Source organism: Lacerta agilis, chromosome 3 (assembly GCF_009819535.1).
Source record: "Lacerta agilis isolate rLacAgi1 chromosome 3, rLacAgi1.pri, whole genome shotgun sequence".
Classification (NCBI taxonomy): Eukaryota; Metazoa; Chordata; class Lepidosauria; order Squamata; family Lacertidae; genus Lacerta; species Lacerta agilis.
The window spans coordinates 98,042,996-98,059,914 of record NC_046314.1 but is presented as its reverse complement, the minus strand read 5'-3'; the positions used below and the strand labels follow the sequence as shown (position 1 = coordinate 98,059,914).

General features: G+C 43.5%; 1 protein-coding gene across 3 annotated transcripts in view; it reads right to left on the bottom strand.

The window, feature by feature from the left end:
• Positions 1 to 1,386: 1,386 nt before the first annotated feature.
• PLEKHH2 (pleckstrin homology, MyTH4 and FERM domain containing H2) overlaps positions 1,387 to 16,919 on the bottom strand; it is a 67,629-nt gene continuing 52,096 nt past the window's right edge. For 2 of the 3 annotated variants that reach the window (XM_033144876.1, XM_033144877.1), the window contains exons 20-30: positions 15,895 to 16,074; positions 15,492 to 15,589; positions 14,664 to 14,841; positions 14,206 to 14,361; positions 13,412 to 13,509; positions 8,573 to 8,714; positions 7,508 to 7,653; positions 6,650 to 6,779; positions 5,346 to 5,432; positions 2,701 to 2,838; positions 1,387 to 1,575 (exon numbers count right to left, since the gene is read on the bottom strand). In XM_033144876.1, the coding sequence (XP_033000767.1) occupies positions 1,390 to 1,575; positions 2,701 to 2,838; positions 5,346 to 5,432; positions 6,650 to 6,779; positions 7,508 to 7,653; positions 8,573 to 8,714; positions 13,412 to 13,509; positions 14,206 to 14,361; positions 14,664 to 14,841; positions 15,492 to 15,589; positions 15,895 to 16,074 (1,539 nt within the window). In that variant the 3' untranslated portion in view covers positions 1,387 to 1,389. The remainder of the gene's footprint in view (positions 1,576 to 2,700; positions 2,839 to 5,345; positions 5,433 to 6,649; positions 6,780 to 7,507; positions 7,654 to 8,572; positions 8,715 to 13,411; positions 13,510 to 14,205; positions 14,362 to 14,663; positions 14,842 to 15,491; positions 15,590 to 15,894; positions 16,075 to 16,919) is intronic. The other variant, XM_033144878.1, reaches the window with a different exon arrangement.

Below are 16,919 nucleotides of genomic sequence, written 5' to 3'. Positions count from 1 at the left end.
AAAAATAAAGTTGAGTTCACGCACACATACCCATCACTTGAGTGCAGTATCAAATGATAATTTGCATGTGTACAATAATGCTAATACTCTGCATCAGCTCAAACACAATACTCATATTCTACAGTGACTACAAGTATTGTACATAAATAAATCAAAGGCTGCTTGGATTCCAATTTAAACTTCCAATTTAAGAGACTGTCGTACCTTGGATCCCGAACGCCTTGTTACTCGGACGTTTTGGCTCCCAAACTCTGCAAACCCAGAAGTGAGTGTTCCGGTTTGCGAACGTTCTTTGGAATCCGAATGTCCGACAGGGCTTCCGTGGCTTCCGACTGGCTGCAGGAACTTCCTGCAGCCAATCAGAAGCCGCACTTTGGTTTCTGAACATTTTGGAATTTGAACGGACTTCCGGAATGGATTCCGTTTGACTTCCATGGTACGACTGTACAAGGTAAGGAGAGCTGATGGAAAAAGTAAAGAAGGGAGATCTATCTGAAAATAGAGACTAGATATCAGGCTTTTTAAACACTAAGCAGATTTTCAAGTTGAGCAGTGTCACTTAGACCCGATTCACATGTAAAAGCACATCACTACATAACTCAGCATTTGATTACTTATCATTCAGTGACTTTCAGCTGGAGTGTGAAGTCTACTGTTCCTTACATATAATGGAGCTAAAAGTTAATGGTTTTGTGTTTTGTTTTGTTTTTGAAATAATGTCAAAGAATTGCCCTCACACTAGGCAGTCTGAATTATCCTTTGTTCTCTTGGTACATTCTGGCCCCAAAGCACAACGTTCAGATTCAACATGCGTACTCCATGAAACTGATTTTTGTTAGCAGAACTCCTGCAATTGCAGCTTTAAGAGCAAATGTCATTAAAAAAAGAAATACCTTTCACAAATCTAATGCCTAAGGAATGTCTTTTAGGAATGCTTTGATTAGAACAATATTAGCCCCAAACAGTAGCTGTTGTCATCTGATACGTTATCCTTCCAAAACTGACACACAGCTTAATTAGAAGTTTGCTTTAGATGTTTTCATTCCAGGAACAAGTTAAGAAAACCGAAAAGGACCACAAAGAAGTGGAGAAAGGGCAGGGCATATATGAAACTATTGGTATTCAAAGCATTGCACTTCTAACTACTAATTATTAACCAGGTTCACAGTGTTTCTTCTGCCTATCCAGGCAGACGAATATAAAAAATATGAATGTGTTTTCCTAATAGTTTGGGTGCCTCTGGATTAACTGAAAAACGCATGGGGGCAGAATTGGCTCATGGTAAGCACCACTAGTATTTCATCCAATTTCAATCAGACTTTCCTTTTCCAATGTAGTACCCAAAATACATAAACAGCCAGTATGCATTTTCACAGGAACATGATATTTTCATAACAAGGTAGGTCCTTTGGTTGGTCTGTTCTTCAACATAAATGGATGGCATCCTATGTCTTTAGTTTTCTGCCTTTCTGCCTGTGGAGACAGTGTCACTGGAGCAGAAAGGTGGTGAGCAGCTCCCTTTTGCTGATGGAAATCGTTAATATAACTAGCAATCAGTAGCGTAATCTCAAGAATCTAAAAAAATTGAAATAGCAAAAATTAGAGCTGTAGAAGACCATCTGCACATCTAAAATGTTTGCAACTCTAAGCAAACAGGGCTATAACCTACAGCATTTTGAGAATCTGAACTTAAGTGGTATTTCCCAACTAACAATATGAATTTCAACAGGGAGAAATGTTAGGTAGGAAGGACGAGCTGTACAAATATAAGATGGGGAACACCTGCCTTACTAGTAGTACATGTGAAAAGGATCTAGGGGGTCTTAGTGGACCACAAGTTTTAACATAAGTCAACAGTGTGATGCAGCAGCAGCAAAAAGAAAAGAAAAGCTAATGCTTATCTAGGCTGCATCAACAGACGTATAGTGTCCAGATCAAGGGAACTAACGGTACCACTCTATTCTGCCTTGGTCAGACCATCTAGAACAGTGTTTTTCAACCACTGTTCCGCGGCACACGAGATGTTGCCTGGTGTGCCGTGGGAAAAATTGAAAAATTCAAGAGAATTGCTTTATATATAGTCAATATAGGCACAGAGTTAATTTTTTTAAACATTTTCTAATGGTGGTGTGCCTCGTGATTTTTTTCATGAAACAAGTGTGCCTTTGCCCAAAAAAGGTTGAAAAACACTGATCTAGAATACTGTGTCCAGTTCTGGCACCACAATTTAAGAAGGATATTGACAAGCAGGAGTGTGTGCACAGAAGGGCAACCAAGATGATCAAGGGTCTGGAAAGTAAGCCTTATCAGAAACTACTGAAGGAGCTGGGTATGTTTAGCCTGAAAAAGAGGATACTGAGAGGAGTTATAGCCATCTTCAAGCTTGTTTCCTCCTGCTCTGGAGGGCAGGACTCGAACCAATGGCTTAAAGTTACAAGAAAGGAGATTCTGATTAAATATCAGGAAGAATTTTCTGACAGTAAGAGCTGTTCAACAGTGAAATGGACCCCCTCAGAAGGTTGCGGACTCTCCTTCACTGGAGGTTTTAAAGCAGAGGTTAAAAATCCATCTGTCATGGGTGCTTTAGTTGAGACTCCTGCATTGCAGAGGGTTGGACTAGATGACACTTGGGGTACCTTCAAACTCTGCAATTCTATGATTCTATCTGCAAGATAACAAAGGACCAGTTAACATACCAACCTTTGGTTTGGCCATAGCAAACAACAACTTTTCAGTTTGCTTTTCTTGTGTGTGCACATTGTTGACCACCAGCATGAAGTCATCTTGATAGCCTCCAAATGTCATTAGGTTCTTATATAAATATGTCACTATTAACCTCTTGAAAAACAGAAGAAAAAAAAACAAAAGTTTCATGCAAGCAGGAAAAAGAACAAAAAATAGATTTTTATAGTTTGAATATTTCTTCATTACAAAATCTGATGAAAATATGATAATTAGTAATTATAAATGTATTTTTACAAGATTCTAGTGGATGGCACCATATGTAGGCATATGGAGAATTAAACGTGATGCATTTCTACTCAGAAGAAAGTCTGGTTGTGTTCAGTGTGCTTACGGTTAGCTAAGTTTGCAAGAATTGCAGCCGACATCTTTCCATTACATGACTAACACTATATATGCCCCAATAAGCTATTTAGTGGCAGGTTCACTGCATACTTTGTCTACACATGCCCACCAAGACCTTTCTTGGTCCTCACCATTCCTTGTTATTCCTTCTGCATTGCCATTTTAAGCCTGAAAGAAGCCAATAGCCAACAGGAGGCTTCTTTCAAGCCTAACTGTAGTGGAAGGAGGTTTTTTGGGGGGGATGGGGGTTACAACTATGAAGGGAAGGAGCAACTGCCCTCTCTTCAATTGCGACACACACCCTGCTGAAAAAGACTTTCTGCTACAATCAGGCTTGAAAGAAGCCTTGTACTGGAGGCATTCTGGGTGCAGAATGTTTTATATTTTGTTTCCAAACCTAATTGCAACAGGGGATGCTTTTTTGCGGGGTGGTGGTGGTCACAGTTGGCGAGGGGAGAGCTAACCCCCCCTCTTCCCAGCTGTGGGCCCGAATTTGCTCCCTGTCCCACTGCATTGAATGCCTCAGAAAATTGGTTCCAACAATTTGCCTTCTTTCAAGCCTAATTGCTGCAGGTGGGTAAACGCCCCCTCCCCAACTATTTTGTTCTTCAAGCCTAACCTGTGTAGTGGTGGTTGCAATGAGTGTGTGGTATCCACAATGGTTTCCATAGTCTCCAAATGAGTCTCAATAGGTTGGCAACCCATATCCTACATCATATATATTTATTTAATTCTGGTACCTACCCTTCACTGCAAAGTCCCAGGTAGGGTGCATATAGTCAATAAAACATATAAAACAATATTAAAATATCACTTTAAAGCAGAATTAAAACACAAAAGATGACTACAGTGAAGAAGGTGGAGCGGGGGATGACAACGACGACAATCTGATCTAAAATAATTCATGTGGTCCCAAAAGCCTGGGTGAAGAGGTGCATCTTTACTAAGCAGCAAATAAAGTACCATCAAGGCGCCAGGCGCACCTCCTAAGAAAGTCAGTTCCATATCTGGGAGGCACCATACATACAGAAAGCATTCCCATCTGCCACCATCCCTTGCACATCAAAGGGTGGCAGTACCGCAAGCAAGGCCTCCCCTACTTATATTAAATTTTGGGCAAGTGTACATGGGAGAAGATGCTCCATCAGATATTTAAATGATACGGGCTTTGCACAGTAACATATACCTTAAACTGAGCTTGGCAACAAACTGATAACCAGTGCATGCCTTGGAGGGTAGGTGTAATAGATGTTCTGCTAATACTGCTGTTTAGCACCCTGCCCACTGAACTGTGCACCAGTTGTAGCTTCTGTGCAACCATCAGAGGCAGCCCTATGTAGAACACCATCCAAAGGTTACCAGCACATGGCTCATTAGCCCAACTATTTCTATCCAGAATATTTATCTTCATATAGACATGTATATGAGGACGTGGGTGGCGCTGTGGTCCAAACCACTGAGCCTAGGGCTTGCCGATCGGAAGGTCGGTGGTTCGAATCCCCGCGACGGGGTGAGCTCCCGTTGCTCAGTCCCAGCTCTTGGCAACCTACCAGTTCGAAAGCATGTCAAAGTGCAAGTAGATAAATAGGTATTGCTCTGGCGGGAAGGTAAATGGCGTTTCCATGTGCTGCTCTGGTTTTGCCAAAAGCGGCTTAGACATGCTGGCCACATGACCCGGAAAAACTGTCTATGGACAAACGTCGGCTCCCTCGGCCAGTAAAGCGAGATGAGAGCTGCAACCCCAGAGTCGTTCACGACTGGACTTAACTGTTAGGGGTCCTTTACCTTTTTTTAAGACGTGTATATATTAATGTGTGCTTGTGTGTGCACGTGTGCATGTAGTAATACTGGGAAAGTAAAAACAAACGCAGAGACAGACTAAAATTAGCACATATTTTCTTCCAATGGCAGCCCCTCTCAGGGTGCAGCTTCAGAGGAACCCATCCTTTCAGAATACTTTTTGGGGTAAATGCCACTGTAAAGTACAGACACAAAAGTTCCCACACATAAACGGAACACTGTACATGGTACTTAAGAGCATAATTCCACATTAGTACTTATTAAAATGCAAACCTTTAAGCAGTTCCTTTAATAGTTAGCTGCTTAGTCTGTTAGTTCAGATTCTAAGTGCACAAGACATATTAATCCATTGCACAAGTTTGTTAAAGATTAATGGAGAGAGACTGTATTGGTTAACATGTCTCACAGATTTTCTATTACCCCTTTCTTTACCCAACATTTCAACTATTTCCCCTTACCATAGAGCTGTATTCAAGAATGTTTATGCCATCTTCATAAACAGCAAGCCATACCAAAGAACTCTCCAATGTTGATATTATCAGAGGCTAGAAAGAAGATATACTGAAGTTAGCTACAATTATGAAACTGAATAAAAGTGAACTATTTGAAGCACTGCTTTAAATTAGTGAGGTAGAGGACAGTCAGATATGAGAAAAAGAGAAGTGACTGAAGGCAAGCAATACAAGTATTTTTGCATTTCTGAGGTGACAGAGAAAAACAATATCATTATTATATAGTTCCATTTCTGTGTGGACATTACAGTTATTAACACTGAATTGTACTTAAAAGCACAGGTCCCAATAACCAATCCTTTCCACAACCATCCATTTGAAGAACTATACATTTATTCCTACTCTATGCTTCCTATTGAATTCCTGATCCATAAGAGGACCTCTCCTCTTATTTCATAACTGCTAAGTTCATGCAGGAGCCTTTGCTGAGGTACTTTGTGAAAAGATTTTTGAAAGTCCAAGTACACTATTGTCAAAAGGATTGCTTCTATATATCTGCTTGTTGACAGTACTTGCCCTTGAAGAAGCTGAGCTATCTCTATTTCAGCAAGGGTTGTTATTCTATATGCTTGGTCATTTCATCTTCAACAATACTTTCCACTAATCCTCCCAGGACAGACGGTAAGCTGGTAATTGGCCTGTAACTTCCAGGAACACCCCCCCCCCCGCCCCAGGGAAAAAAAAAACAGCATAGCCTTGTCCTCCATGAATTCGTTTTTGTTTTACCTCCGCTGTCAAGAGGCAGTATAGCTCTGAATACTGGTTGCTGGGATTGCAGGTGGATGGGCTTCTGTTGTGCTCATGTCCTGCTTGCAGGCTTCCACGGACATCTGGTTGGCCACAGTTTCAGCAGGTTTGTCTTATGTAGGAGTGGGACAAATCTAGAAGGCCTCATGCACCAACTTCTCTACTACTTACAAGTTTAACTCAGGGTAGATTCATTAAGGAATGTGGGTCAATTAGGTGCATGGGTCTCATTATGCACACAGGATTACAGTCATGCTGCAATCCTGCCCACTAGAGTGGGGAACTAGTGGCCCTCCAGATAGACTACAACTCGCATCAACTCTAGCCACTGGCAATCCTGACTGGGACTGATGGGAATTGGAGTCCAAAGACATCAGGAGGACCTAGGTATACACACTTATCTGTGTGGCCCTGCCTGCATAATTGATGAAAGAAAGAAAGAAAGAAAGAAAGAAAGAAAGAAAGAAAGAAAGAAAGAAAGAAAGAAACTAAGTAAGTCTTACTTTTGCTGCAAATAATTTGGCACCAAAGAAAGGCCACTTTCGAGCAACAGCAAGGTAAATGCGCACACAGTCTGCAGCACTGTGACCACGGAGAGCCATCCATTTTGTTGACAGTCGCTGACAAAGCTGTCTATTGACGTTAAGCATAAGGATATTTAAGTCGTAAGTAGCAGGGAGAGGGAGAAGCAAAATAGCATTTCAAATCAAAATGCAACATGTGATAATAAAGTATTATGATCCCTCTTTGCTATCTCAGTCTACAAATTAAAACTGGCCTCTTAAGAAATGGAATAATAAAATGGGCCACCTGAAAATAGTGCTCCATTCCTTTCTCTCTCTTCCCAAAGCCCAGGCTTATTCTAAGTCTGCTGGTGGAGTTTTAAATTTCAGTAAAATTTGCACTTTTGTTTGGGCAAGGAATGGTGTAATGGCAGGAGATCATTTCTAAATAACAGGGATATGTGGCCGGGAAAATGATTACAGGTCACAAGGCTAGGGCAGTTAATCCTAGAATATGTTCTGGCAGAGAATAGCATCATTTCTTTTGAAGAACTTTATACTGCCCATCATTCAGAGATCTGAGGTTGTTTTGCAATAAGTAACAAAATAAATCTAATTAAATAATAACACTTAAAAAATGAAAAAGAATAAAAAACTGCCCTTTCCCCATTCTGTTTGCTAATGTATGTATGAAAAGTATTTCTATTAAAAAGAAGTTAACTTTTCTAGTGAAACAGATAATAATACATACAACAAAGCTAGTACCCACAACCAGAATCTAATTGTTATAATATCTAAGGCACTATTCACCCTTTGTTTAAAGGGGGTGGGGTGAAAGTAAAGCCTTTAGTAGCATACCTCAATTGTTCTTCTAAGCAACCATCCCTATATCTTTTGGGGTAAAACTTTTCCACAACTTGCTTTAAAGTTTGATTAGATTTCGACTGGGAAGTGATTTGCCCTGTTGGAGTTGAGAAAGGTCGTTCAAAGTCCCCAATCTCTACCTAGTGGACATGCAAATAAATAGGTACTGTAAGATTGTTTTTACACACATACTTCCGCATTTCAATGTTATTTCACTACCTACAGTCTAATATGTAATTCTCAAGTATCTGCCAATTATATTAAATTTATTGAATAAATAAATAAATACCATTATGAGCTGTGATAACAAGAATCTATGAGCTATTTCATATTTAATAGCTGAACTGTGAATATTAATGGGGCACGGAAAATTGCACGGAAGAGTCTAACACACCAACCTAGCACCCTCCAAATTTTTTGGACTACAACTCCCACCATCCTCTGCCAGCAAAGGATCCAGGTATTCCTTCAAACCACCACCCCGCTCATCTTGAATTGAAGATTAAATCCAGTTTGTGCACTGCCATATGAGTTGGTTGATAGACAACTTGTGACAGCCCCATGGTTGCCATGGAGGGCATGATATCCAAAGCTAGACCAGACAAAGCAACCTTGGTCTGAAGCCATTCAGAAACACAACCCTGTTGTTCTCCAACACTATGTTCAATATTACCTCCAACATCTTGGTCAGGAAAATTATTAGGCAACAGGATGGATAGTAAACCAACAGCGCCCACCGTCTGCCCATCTGCTTCTCCTAATTCATGTCCCCCTCCGCCCTCAGTCTTTGTTATACAAGGCAAATCAGCTTTGTTGGACTTTGATTGGGCAGACTTGGATTCTAATACAATTCAGTCAGGTAATTCACTGGGTGACCTTGGGCCAGTCACACAATTTTGGTCTACCTCACAGGTTTGTTGTAAATTAAAAACAGAATAATTCCATGTATGGAATTACAAAATGTAATTGTTAGATTTATCTACTATTTTATATCACAAAAGAAATGTGTGGAGGGTGCTTTTTAAATTACAAATCTGGTCAACCACGAACGATACTTACCTGTGCCATAAGTGCTGCCAGTTCTAGTGCCAGCTCTTTGTTTACAGGGAAAAGCCCATTTACAATTTGATCGTTTGTCTGATACATCAACAGCAGCTTTTCCCTTTCTGTCTCCCCACGTATTTGAACTGAAAAATACAGCCTGCAAAAAGAAAGAGTGACAAACTACAAAATTGAAGAAGAGTTTGGATTTGATATCCCGCTTTTCACTACCCGAAGGAGTCTCAAAGCGGCTAACATTCTCCTTTCCCTTCCTCCCCCACAACAAACACTCTGTGAGGTGAGTGGGGCTGAGAGACTTCAGAGAAGTGTCACCCAGCAGCTGCATGTGGAGGAGTGGGGACGCAAATCCGTTTCACTAGATTACAAGTCTACCGCTCTTAACCACTACACCACACTGGCATAATGCATATGCCTAAGTAACAAAGTGAAAAGGTACTAGTACTACAGGTGCCACATAATACTCATTCCACATGTGTAAGAACTCAATCATTTAGTGAAGCAGCACCTGTACTTCGGAACTCCCTGCCTACTGATATCAAGCAGGCGCCTTCACTGTACTTTTTTTTCATACCTTCTTAAAAACATTCTTGTTCAGACAAGCCTACCCAGATGCTTAGAAAGTGGAGGTGATTTTAATCTGTTTTAGTTTAATCTGTTTTAATTTTGGTATGTCTTAAAGTATGGCATTTTTTCCTTCAATTTTATTATTTTATCTTTTTGTAAACCGCTTTAAGGGTGTGTGTTTTTTTACAATTAAGCAGTGTATAATTTCTATGAAATAACTAAAATTCACAACCAGTTCTAGTAAGGTCTTGAAAATGTGCTATTCAAGGGTCAGTTACAGAAGTCAGATAATGTGAAAGCTAATGATGCTCTGTATAAATACCTGAAGGAATAATTACCAGCTTTAAACAGACCATTCATTTCCAATTAGGAAATTACATTAGGCCAATGCAATTCACATCCTCTTTAATGCTAAATTGACAATAACCCTGCTGAAGCATCTGTATCTTGATAGGAATTGGCCCATATCATCTGGATGGCCACAAGTTCCCCATTCCTGGCTCATGGGCTTAACTTCTTATTAAACTATTAATTCACATGATGACTTCCTGAGCCCTGGCACTGAATTCAGTTATGAGAGCTCATCTCTGGCGGCAAATAGACTATAAATATATCTAAGAGCAATGATTCCTAGGGACACAAGTTTATATTACTGTTATGTACTGAGTTGAATAGGATCCAAACTGCAGCAGGCTGATTGGTCCTAGAACAATAGGATTGAGATTGCAGCAGTCTGACTGGTCCCAGAACAATAGGATTGAGATTGCAGCAGTCTGACTGGTCCCAGAACAATAGGATTGAGATTGCAGCAGTCTGATTGGTCCCAGAACAATAGGATTGAGATTGCAGCAGTCTGATTGGTCCGCAGGAGCCACCCAATCCAGCTCCAGGTGGAAGTGAATCTGCACTCTGATTGGCATACAGGAGTATCCCGGAATTAGCCAATCACGTGGGGCCCATTGTGTAAATAGTGTATATAAAGCAAACGTTTTGGGGGAACTACAGTCCTCACTACTATGAGCTGAATAAAGAGCATGAAATTCACACTCGACTCCGAGTATCTTTCACTGGCGACGAAGGTGGGATCCCGCTGAGCTGACTGCAACACACAGCACCGCAGCAACGCCACCTGCCGCACAGCTGCCTCGCACCGTGTATCCAGGCTTCAGCTCCGGGTCCCAAGGAACTCAAGATGGCAACAGACAGCAGCTTCTCGCCGTTCAACCCAGCATCAGGAGACTGGGAAGGATATGCCACCCGTTTCACCTTTCTTCTAGAAGCTAAAGGGGTCACCAACGATGCCAAGAAGAGGGCGATATTCTTCAGCGTCTGCGGAGAGGAGACATTCGAAATCGCCCGGGCTCTCCTTGCGCCTGATGATGTCGCTACCGTTCCTTACAAAACAATAGTGGAACGGCTGAAGGGGCACTTCTCGCCACAGCCCTCGGTGGTGGCTCGTCGAAATGCCTTCTATGCAAAGCGGCAAGCCCCTGGGGAAACCATAACGGGGTTTGTGACCTCCCTCCGCCAAGCCGCTCGGTTCTGCAACTTCTCAGAGTTGGAGAACATGCTGCATGACCGCCTCGTCGGTGGCCTGAGGGACGAGAAGCTGCAACGACGCCTCTATGCCAAGAAGGACCTAACGTTCCAGGTCGTTCTGGAGGAGGCCCTGGCAACAGAAGCCGCCGAGAGGTCGATGCAAGAGGCACGGCCGAGCGTGCCGTCCCAACCAAGGGTCCACCAGGAGGACCTCATCGACGATTCAGGATCAGACAGGGAGGAGGTGCACAGAGTACAGCAGCGCACTCAAGCCGTGCACACACCACAGCTGCCTCGACCAGAAGGAGGGAACTGCGCAAGCTGCGGGGAGAATCACGAGAGGAGGACCTGCCGTTTCCGCAATGCCGAATGCAGGCAGTGCAGAAAATCAGGCCACATCGCCCGGGTGTGTCGGGCTCAGCCCACCCGACGCCAGGCATCAGATGACCGTCCCAAGAGCCCCAGGTCCCGGGGCCCAACGCACCAAGGCAACTTGACGGAGACCACGGACTACCAGGTATACCAGTTGCCCCACCCCAACATAGAGAAAATTTATGTAGAGGTACAGATAGAGGGGGCCCCGTGCCGCATGGAGCTGGACACAGGTTCAACCCTATCCATAATCTCGGCACGGACTTTAAGGAAACTGTGCCCTAGTGGGGGTCCCAAACTCAGGCCGGCCCCATTCACCCTCCGGGACTTCCAGAAACGTAAGGTCCCCACAATGGGGGTGGGGACCTTCAGGGTGCAATATCGAGGGCGGACGCGGCAACTGGACTTGCTCGTGGTCAAGGGCTCCTATGTTAGCTTACTGGGATTGGCATGGTTTGGACCACTGGGGCTAGCCGTCACCGGGGTGAACCGCACTAGCTTACAAATGGATGTGGACGCCATATGCAAGGAGTTTCCGGCGGTTTTCGATGGGAAATTGGGACAGTATACGGGCCCCCCTGTTGCCCTACAGCTGGACCCCACAGTACGACCTGTCAGGCTCAAGGCCCGCCGGGTCCCGTTCGCCCTGAAACCCCGTATAGACGAGGAATTGGACCGGCTCGTGGAGCAAGGAGTGCTGGAGCCTGTACCTAATGCCACCTGGGAAACCCCGATCGTCACACCCGTCAAGCCTAATGGTTCAGTCCGCATCTGCGCAGACTACAAATGTACCATAAACAAGGCCCTCATGGCCCACGCATACCCAGTGCCAGTGGTCAGCCATGTCCTCGCCACCCTGGCTGGGTCAAAATTTTTTGGCAAGCTGGACTTGGCCCAAGCCTATCAACAGCTGCCAGTAGATGAAGCCACAGCAGAGGCACAGACGATTGTGACGCACAGGGGAGCGTTCAAGGTAAAGCGGCTGCAATTCGGTGTCAGCGTGGCACCAGGCATATTCCAGAATCTAATGGACTCGCTGCTTAAAGGGATTCCTGGCGTCACCCCCTTCTTCGATGATGTGTTGATTGCCGGGCCCACGGCAGAGGAGTTTGAGGACCGCCTTCGCACCGTTCTGCACCGTTTCCAGACGGCGGGTCTCAAGGTGAAGCGGGAAAAGTGTCTACTAGGAGTGCCTCAGGTGGACTTTCTGGGATTTATGGTGGATGCAGAAGGGGTCCACCCGACTGGGGACAAGGTACGGGCCATTTGTGATGCCCCAGCGCCCAAGGGCAAGACTGAACTTCAGGCCTTCTTGGGGCTATTGAACTTTTACCATGCCTTCCTTCCCCATAAGGCAGCAGTAGCAGAGCCCCTACACAGACTCCTGGACAAGCGGGCCCCTTGGGTGTGGGGCCAGCGCCAGGAGGCCGCATTCCAGGCAGTCAAGGACTTGCTCGTCTCAAACTCGGTCTTGGCACACTTCGACGAGAGGCTGCCGGTGGTGCTAGCATGCGACGCCTCACCCTACGGCATTGGCGCTGTCCTTGGACACCAACTCCCAGATGGAAGAGAGGTGCCAGTGGCATACTTTTCCCAGACACTCACCGCAGCCGAGCGGAACTACTCGCAAATCGACAAGGAAGGTCTGGCAATCGTGAAGGGCGTAAAAAAATTCCATGATTTCTTGTACGGGCGGCCCTTTACCGTGGTGACTGATCACAAGCCGTTGCTTGGTTTGTTTGCCCCCGAAAAGCAGACCCCCCAAGTGCTGTCTCCTCGTGTCCTCAGGTGGTCAATTTTCCTTGCCGGCTACCAGTATGTACTGATTCACCGCCCTGGGAAAGCGATGGGCCACGCAGATGCTCTCAGCAGGCTACCACTACCTTGAGGACTATGGATGCAACCTCCCAGGCAGGACTGGAACTTAGAGGGGAGGGGTGTTATGTACTGAGTTGAATAGGATCCAAACTGCAGCAGGCTGATTGGTCCTAGAACAATAGGATTGAGATTGCAGCAGTCTGACTGGTCCCAGAACAATAGGATTGAGATTGCAGCAGTCTGACTGGTCCCAGAACAATAGGATTGAGATTGCAGCAGTCTGATTGGTCCCAGAACAATAGGATTGAGATTGCAGCAGTCTGATTGGTCCGCAGGAGCCACCCAATCCAGCTCCAGGTGGAAGTGAATCTGCACTCTGATTGGCATACAGGAGTATCCCGGAATTAGCCAATCACGTGGGGCCCATTGTGTAAATAGTGTATATAAAGCAAACGTTTTGGGGGAACTACAGTCCTCACTACTATGAGCTGAATAAAGAGCATGAAATTCACACTCGACTCCGAGTATCTTTCAATTACATACCTGTTTTTGTAAGTCAGTCTCACTGTTCTTGTGCCTTCACACTTCCCAGGCTGCTGCTCTTTAGATGCCTGCTCCCATCGAGAAATAATGTCACAGATCTACAAGCAAAACCACAAGGCAGAACACAGTTATGGCAAAATATGCCCAAACAAAATTTGTACACTTTAGTTAGTACTGATTTTACAGCAATAATCACTAAGAGACTTAAGGTGTAATTCTATGCAAACTTTTCTGGGGGTGAACCCCATTGAACTTAGTGAGATATGGGGAAACACACACAGGTCCCTAGAAAGCCAAGGGACATCTGACCTGGAGCTATCACTGAAATTAATGTGACTTATGACCATTTTGTTATCATGATAATGGAAAACATTGTGCATGACAAGTATGCCATACAGCTACTGTAGGGCTTACCCCATAAATTTGTGTTAAATATTTGTGGAAAATATTGACATCAACAGAATGTCCTCTGTGTGGATAGTGGTGTAGAACTTTCCTCACTTCCTGTTTAGCAATACACCACAAACCCATATGGGAAACTGTTATAACACCATTCCCATGTATCACAAAGTCACCAAAAATATTCCCATAAATCCTTTTCAAGTTTCCCCTGTCTTCCCACAGCTATTTTTAATGAGCTTTCTAAAACAACCATTCGTGCTTAAAACAATCAAGCAATTGTTTGGTTACCCCGTCAATGTGCGCCAAGAAAAATGAAACACAAATAAGGAAAATGTTTTCTTTCGCACCTCAAAGGTAATTTTTACTATGAGCTCATTAAAGGGATTGTTTACCTTGATGTTTCCTTGAAGACAGTGTTCTATATCTTTGCCAGAAGGATCATCAGAAAACAAAGCAAAACCCGACTGGGCTGGTTTTCTCATTCCTGTGTCTTGATTGAGTGTGTTTAGAAATTCTTCCACTGTGGTAGAAGCATCAAAGCCAACAACCTAGACAAAATAAGTGAAACATAAAGTGAAATAAGCTTTCACAAAGCTTAGATTTTGAAGAAGCAAGTACCGTGGTGAAAATCTTAGTATCCAAAGATGCTCTTCCATTTACAGAAGGTATCCTGTGGAAGGGAAGTTTCAGATCCAAACCATACATTTTTTAAAGAAAAGCACAAATTAATTTATCCAATGGATAAAAACTATCAATCTGTTTGTTGACAAAGAAGAAAGTAGAGCAACAGCTTCTTTAAATATTTCTGACAGCACAACCAATACTCCATCATTTTACGGTTCACGCCTACCTGGTATATGCCATTCATGAAATGCACTGGAATACTAAAAGGTAAGGAATGGTGGTAGGGATTTCTTAGAAGTGTAGAAAGAATTTCCATTCTTGATGGTCTGGCTTCCCTGTCACCATTCTGTTGTGTCCTTTCCACACATCGTTGACAATAAATTGCGTATTTTCCAAATTCAGTTCTGTGAACACAAAACAAGGCTTCATAACAAACTGAAAAAAGCAGGGATTTCAACAGATTATTTTAACATATTATGGTTAAACAATATGTTCAAGAACGTTTTTAACAAGTCACATGGCAATCTTCTGCTTCTTTCTTCCCAGCCCCTACTAAGAATGGTTATATGAGTCGGACAGGGATCCAAACGTGAAATGTAGGATGATGTTGTGAATATGCATACCAACAACTGAGTTTTTGAGTGAGATCATATTATAATGTCTTTTTCATATTTTCCTGGTCTTCTTTAACATAGGTGTGAGGGATCAGGTAAAATGCATGTGTGTCTAACTTTTATTCCAGTATCACAGCTTCCAATGTTGAAAAACTTGAAAAACAGAATGATAGTGTAATGCCGATGACCCCATTTCAATATTCAGTGGAGTTACCACTTTATAAATGGGCAAACCAAAGGCTTTATATTACTTGGGAAGACAACTAACATGAAATATGTAAATTAACACCAATACCAATGGAGCAATGTCAATAATTAACATGAAAAAGAACATCTGTAGAAGCAATAGTGCTGCATTTCTACGGCCATTAAATTATACTCGCTCATAACAGAAGGCAATCTTTTAGCCTTTGATGGTCTGATATTCCTGTAATGTATACCTGGAATCTGCATTCTTCTTCAAGTGAAGTTTGATGAGCCAAAGGAATGGGTGCTGTGGAAGGAAGAGTCCAATGCAGAGTGCTAAAAGCTGCCAGGCCTGGGGCAAGGAGAAAGATCAGCATCATAATCTGAAGTTTCTTTCAGAATCAAATAGCCTCCAAGCACAAGGAGGCTTATGAACATAGTGGACATTGAACAACTAGGAATGTAGGCCAAAGAAAATGCCCCATTTCTGAACTCACTCGTCTCTTTTATTCTGCTGCCCACTTTGCATTGCATGCCCCTTTCCCTTCCTTTTCTGCCACCTGCCTTGTACAGAGACCACCCACATAGTCCTCCACCTGCACACTGTAACCAAGAAGTTTTGGTACAAACTTATCAATGTGTAAAAGTGTTCAGTACCTGCACTGGTCCTATCTGATTTGGGGGCTGCCGCCTTCTTGTCTGCTTAACCAACTGGCAACAGATTTCATTTTGAAGCTCTGGATGTGTGAGACAGACTTGTAAAGCACTTTGTGCCAAAGATACATGGTAGTCAATGGCAGGAGAGTCCACTGCAGCATTTATAAACAACTGGCAAGTCTGCAACAGAGAACAGAAAAAATAATAATTTCCATTTTGCATTCTAAATTTAATTAAATCTAATTTTGGGGGGGTTGCATATCAACTTAAACTGAATTAAAGGTAAAGGGACCCTTAACCATTAGGTCCAGTCGTGGCTGACTCTGGGGTTGCGGCGCTCATCTCATGTTACTGGCCGAGGGAGCCGGTGTACAGCTTCCGGGTCATGTGGCCAGCATGACTAAGCCGCTTCTGGCAAACCAGAGCAGCACACGGAAACACCGTTTACCTTCCCGCTGGAATGGTACCTATTTATCTACTTGCACTTTGATGTGCTTTCGAACTGCTAGGTGGGCAGGAGCTGGGACCGAGCAACGGGAGCTCACCCCGTGGGGATTCGAACCGCCGACCTTCTGATCAGCAAGCCCTAGGCTCTGTGGTTTAACCCACAGCACCACCCGCGTCCCCCCTAAACTGAATTACAAGGGTATAAAAAAACCAATTTAAACTTGAAAGAACTTTTGTCTTCATTGACAATGGGTGGCTGATGTACAGATATAGTACTTTGGAGAAGGGCAATCAGTTCTATGGAACCAACTGCTAGCTGGCTCCTCCCTTCCCAGAATTATCAGAATGTATGAAACCGCCTTGTACCAGATTAGACTATTTGCTCACTTAGCCCAGTGCTGTCTACTCTGAGTGGCTATGGCCTTCTATGGTCTTAGGCAAAGGTCTTTCACCTGACCTGCTGTCTGATCTTTTAAGAGGTAATGGTAGGGAATGAATTTAGGACCTTCTGCATGCAAAGCATATGCTCTGCTTCACCTTCACAAACCACCTCCCCAGTTCTATTGTGTAATTTATTT